Consider the following 4,940-nt stretch of genomic DNA (forward strand, 5'->3'; position numbering starts at 1 on the left):
CAGCGTGGTCCGGTGTGCCAGGAGGGAACAGCCCAGGCAGCCGCAGCCAGAGAAGACTGTGGAGGACAGCAGCGGCCCAGTGTGCCAGGCCAAGGCAGCCCTACCTTCTGCGCCAGGGAGAGGGTGTGTGTGTGTGTGTGTTGGGGGGGAGAGCCGGTGGAGGGAGGGGGGCGAGCTGACTCAGTTACGGGAAGTGAGCTGATCCAGCTGCGGGAGCTGGTCACAACCTGCCTTAAATGAAGCTTCCAGCTCTGCTTCCCCTGACAGCGCCTCGGCGCGAGGACACTCTTATTGACTTCTCAGTGTCACACCCACGTCGAGAGCGGCTTAGACTGACAGGTAAGAGGGGCTGATGGTAATCAAGGCTCTGGAGTCAGACTGTCAAATTATGCAAAGCCATTAAAATAAAATTAGCTTAACGAAGTAGCTAGAAATCTGGATTGGGCTCCAAGTCGGGCTGGTATAGTGCAAAGAGTAAGAACCTTCGCTCGAAAATCGAGGGGGCTGGGGGGGGCAGGGGGAGGGGCCTGGGCGGAAAGGAAAGCAAACAGACTAAAAATACTTCGCCCACAAGACGGCTTGTGGGAATTTTATTATATAGAGTGTAAAATGAATTGTCAGTCAAATAAAAAGAACACTTTTTTTTTTTAAAAAAACAACATGCATAACATTTTCCAATTGCCTTTTTTTAATAGTTAGACATTTCAAGCATTATAAGGAAAACAAGGAGAAAAACCCAGAAGCTGTAACTTCGGTACATTTCAAACGGAATGTCCCTCGGGTCAATTAAAAATGCAAGAAAAAATAGCTTCGACTCCGTTTTTCTTTCCTTTAAAAATACATGTTATCTGTACAAGACGCACTACAGTAAACACTGGAAATCATATTATCCCTTTTATTAAATCAAAATTATTTAATTCATATGGTGGTTAATACTAGATTTATTTATTCATCTAGTTAATTTGACAAATATTAAGAAAATATTTAAAAGAAAAAAGGAAGAACATCTTGGAATTAAACAACAGTTACTACATTTTCACGCGGTTTAACGTTCCACAGTGTTTGTTAAAAGTTATATCGAATTTCTTTTTAATATTAAAAATAACAGTATTTATATTTCTGAGAGAAGACAGAAAGGTTTTTCGTTTTGTTTTTAAAACAAGCTTGGAGGTCTTAGATACACAATTGCAACTGGTAATGGAGACACGAAAAAAAACGTATGCTAAACACACGGACACGTTTTTATATTACCCCTTTAGCACTCTAGAAATTATACAAACCCTATAAAATGCCCCCTCCCAATCCCTGTTGGACAGCAATACAATTATCTGTCTCAATTCAGAATTCACATAATTAATTACAATACATAATAGTTCAGTTTTTTAAAAAAATGCAATAAAACCAGACAGCCAAGATAACAAGAAATTAGAAGTAAAACATTTAATGAATTTACACATTTAAGAATATTTAAATACTGTTTAAAAATTTTTTAAAGAATTTGTTACATACCACCTAAGACTTCCAAGCCACTTTCTGTTGCAACAGAAAAAAACTGTAAATAAAAAGACACACAAAACGGAACAGAACAAAACAGAAACACACCGTGTTGAAATGTCACTGCTCTGAGGCACGCGCTGGTGCCTGAATTTGCAGGTCTCACTCCAGAGAGAATCCCAGAGCTTACACATTTGAAATAACAAACAAAAATAATGAAACAAATTATCAGCAATTTTTAGTAACTAATTTTCCCGATTTTTAGAAAAATCCTGTTAATCTAAATATAGTGTTTCACAGAACAAAACAAAGGTTCTTCATCAAAAGGTTTGCAAATCTAAAAACCTCTGTTACAAACAGGTTTTTGCTCACAATGATTTCGGGGAGGAAACAGCTGCAGGTCGCCGTCCTACTGCTCCTGCGGAAAGAAGGGGACAGAAGTTAGTGAGGTCAGCTCCTGTGACCTCGTCCCGGTCTGGGGCTCTGAAGGTTCGGAGGTTGGGGCACAGGTCGCCTCTGGCTCCTCAGCGGGCATGGACACACAGCCCATGTCCGTGCGTCCTGGGATCCAGGACAGACAAACCCTCTCCTGCACAGGAGGCCGTGGGCGGCTCCCCAAGCCCAGGTACGGGGGGTGGGGCAGGGGAGCGCGTCCCTCCCCTTGGCCACCCGCCAGCCCCAACACCTGTCTCCACCGGGCCCAGGCACAGAGGGACCACTTTGGCAGTGAGATGACCAGCGAGCTTTGGGTCTAGGGCCTGTGGGAACCAGCACGCTGTCCATGGGGACCTGGCCTACATCAGGTCACCTGGAGAACACACCTGAGACACGACTCAGGGCAGCCTTTGGCCATATTCCCGATGTTAGTAAGAAATCCGTTTTTGGCTTCTGCCTGGACAGAGCGAGCGCTCCTGGCTTCCACGCAGGGTGGAGATCTGGCTTTCTGCCCTGCCCAGCCTTCAGAGCGTCTGGACTCGCCCTTCTCCTGCCGCCCCTTGCCGCTGACTGGGGGACAGTCTGGCCACACCATCCTCTTTAAGAACAGTACGGACTGTGACTCCCACGGTCCCTACTGCAGTGCCGAGGCTGCCCAGAGTCACAAAGTCTGGTCATTTCGTGGATGGTGGGGAAAACTGAGGCCTAGAGACACGGGAGTGCCCCTCGGCACTGCAGTCTCAGGACTCGGACATGAGGGAGGGGCAGGCACTTCCTCTCTCCCGGGGCCCGAACTTGCTGTCTCCGGGGCGCGGAGAGGGGGGCCTGCGCGGCCGGGGCCTGAGCCATTCCGCCACAGGCCCGGGAGGAAGGGGGTTCGGGCTGGCCTGGGGGTGCCCGCGCCGCTACTGACCTGGCTGTGGGCCTGCGCCTGCCCTAACGTCTGCCCGTAGAAAGCAACCTGCTGCCTGTAATATTCCGCCCAGGCCATTGTGTAGTCCGGCGGGGAGCTGGCCTGAGGAGCGGCGCTGGCAGCGTGACCTGATTGACAAAGGAAAGCACGGAGGTTAGCGGGGATGGCGACACACTCGGGGAAGGCAAAGGACGCTGTCAGCTCGGAGGCGTCCCGGGGCAGCTGCACCAAGGGCCGGCGCGGTCTCCCTCCGGACGCTGGACGAGCCGCCGGGACACCGCGCGGCCGGGCGCTGCCCAGGGGCACAGAGTGCTCCGAGCTGCCTGCTGTCTGGCCCTGCTCTGCCCCCAGACCTCATGGCTGGCTGTCGGCGCTTCCCAATCACCCCCGCTGCCCATCTGCCTGCCCCATCGGCTGCCAGAGACAGAGACAGAGAGACCGAGAGAGAGACACACACAGAGAAACAGCACAGACAGATGGCCAGGGTGGGTGGTGGGTGGAGGGGGAGACGAGGGGGAGGGAGGAAGAGGGAAAGGAGTGCGGGTCCCCGGCCTGGGTGCGGGGGTGCCCCTGCGCACGCTCCAGTCCCAGGAGGGCTGGAAACACAGGCCCATGTGTGCCTGCGCGTCTGGATTTGGGAGGTCTGGGGGAGACGGGGCATCTGGCGTCTCAGTAGGGGCTCTGGGTGACGATGACCTCCCTGACCCCACCGAAGCCCCGGGGAGGAATCTCAACGCCAGATCGACCACAGTCCTTGACTTGATTTTTGCCAACCAGCAGGTGACTGTCCTGCGCAGTCACGGCGTGAGAGCGCCTCCCCTGACCACACTCCAGCCAGGCACTTCGGAAACTCATACCGGGGACTTAGGACTTATTTTAGTTGCTGTTACTCGATTTTTTTCTTTTCTTGTTAACAAGATGGGCTTAGTTCCTGGCACAGCTAAGAGCACGAGCTTACTCGAGAAGGGAACTGGCGCCCAGGCACCGGCTCTGACGGCAGGCTCCCTTCCTGGAGTCTTACCCTTTTTCTGTTCCCTGCCCTGAAAGGACCAAAAAGAGCCGGGAGGAAGCACGACGGCCGGGGACCGGGACGCCTGCTGGTCTGAGGCCTGGCCCAGCAGCTCCAGAGGGGATGGCTGCGGACGAGACAGCGGGCCCCCAGCTGTCCTCAGGCCCTTTGGCGTCCAGAAGGTGGGCGACTTCACCACGTTCCTTCTGATGGACACACAGGGGACGCAGGGAGACAAAAGCGGGGACTGAGACCAAGTCACACAGGGAAAACACTGAAAAAAAAAACCAAAGGTGACAGGGAACCACGGACAAGGAGGCCCACAGACAGGCACGGGGGCACGGGGCCTAGAGGTCTGCTTCGTCAGAAGGCCGGCTCACTCACTCTGCTTTTTGTAATAGTCTTCCCAGGCCTTGCTGTAGTCGGGCTGGCTGCTCTGCGGCTGGCTCTGCTGGCCTGTGCGGGGAACACAAAAGCAGTCAGGCCCCCGCCGGCTGAGCGTCGTGCCTTAGCCCGGTCCCAGCCCTGCGGCCCCGGAAGGCAGTGGCCAGGGAAACCGCGATGCCCCCAGGGGGCCTAGGAGTGACTGAAGCCCTGTGGAGAGGGGGTTGACAGGACAGCTAACCCCCAAGAGCAACGGGTCAGAACAGCCTCGACCCTTCAGATGGAGATCTGAGCTTGGGGAGCCCCCGAGGCCAGAGTGACAAGAGTCTGAGGCTCCCTGAATCGCCCTCCAAACTGAATAAAGAATCCCAGCAGTGCTGACCACACACTCGTCACCCGGCCGCTCTCGCACAGATGAACGGCTTTCACTCCGGACAAGCCCAAGTGCAGGGAAAGCCCGTGGGAAAGCGGCTCAGAGACCGAGCCGGCGACGGTGACAGAAGCCGCGGTACACGCAGCAGAGGGCCGAGGCCACAAGATGCGCCTGAGCCCGACTTAGCCTCATGCCTTTCTAGGGGAGGAGCAGATGGGGACAGGAGGTGTGTGGGGCTGTTCCTGGCGGGCGAGCCAGGACGCCTGCTCCGCCTGGCACTAGCAGCAAAGATCTGGGGGGGGGGGGGGGGGGGGGGGGGGGGGGGGGGGGGG

General features: G+C 54.3%; 1 protein-coding gene across 4 annotated transcripts in view; it reads right to left on the minus strand.

The window, feature by feature from the left end:
- Nucleotides 1-559: 559 nt before the first annotated feature.
- Nucleotides 560-4,940, minus strand: part of FUBP3 (far upstream element binding protein 3) — a 50,547-nt gene continuing 46,166 nt past the window's right edge. For 3 of the 4 annotated variants that reach the window (XM_059410534.1, XM_059410532.1, XM_059410531.1), the window contains 3 exons: nt 4,236-4,307; nt 2,843-2,970; nt 560-1,912 (listed from right to left, as the gene is read on the minus strand). In XM_059410534.1, coding sequence (XP_059266517.1) covers nt 1,904-1,912; nt 2,843-2,970; nt 4,236-4,307 — 209 coding nt within the window. In that variant the 3' untranslated portion in view covers nt 560-1,903. The remainder of the gene's footprint in view (nt 1,913-2,842; nt 2,971-4,235; nt 4,308-4,940) is intronic. The other variant, XM_059410533.1, reaches the window with a different exon arrangement.

The sequence above is a fragment of the Mustela nigripes genome, chromosome 9 (genome assembly GCF_022355385.1).
Source record: "Mustela nigripes isolate SB6536 chromosome 9, MUSNIG.SB6536, whole genome shotgun sequence".
Taxonomy (NCBI): Eukaryota; Metazoa; Chordata; class Mammalia; order Carnivora; family Mustelidae; genus Mustela; species Mustela nigripes.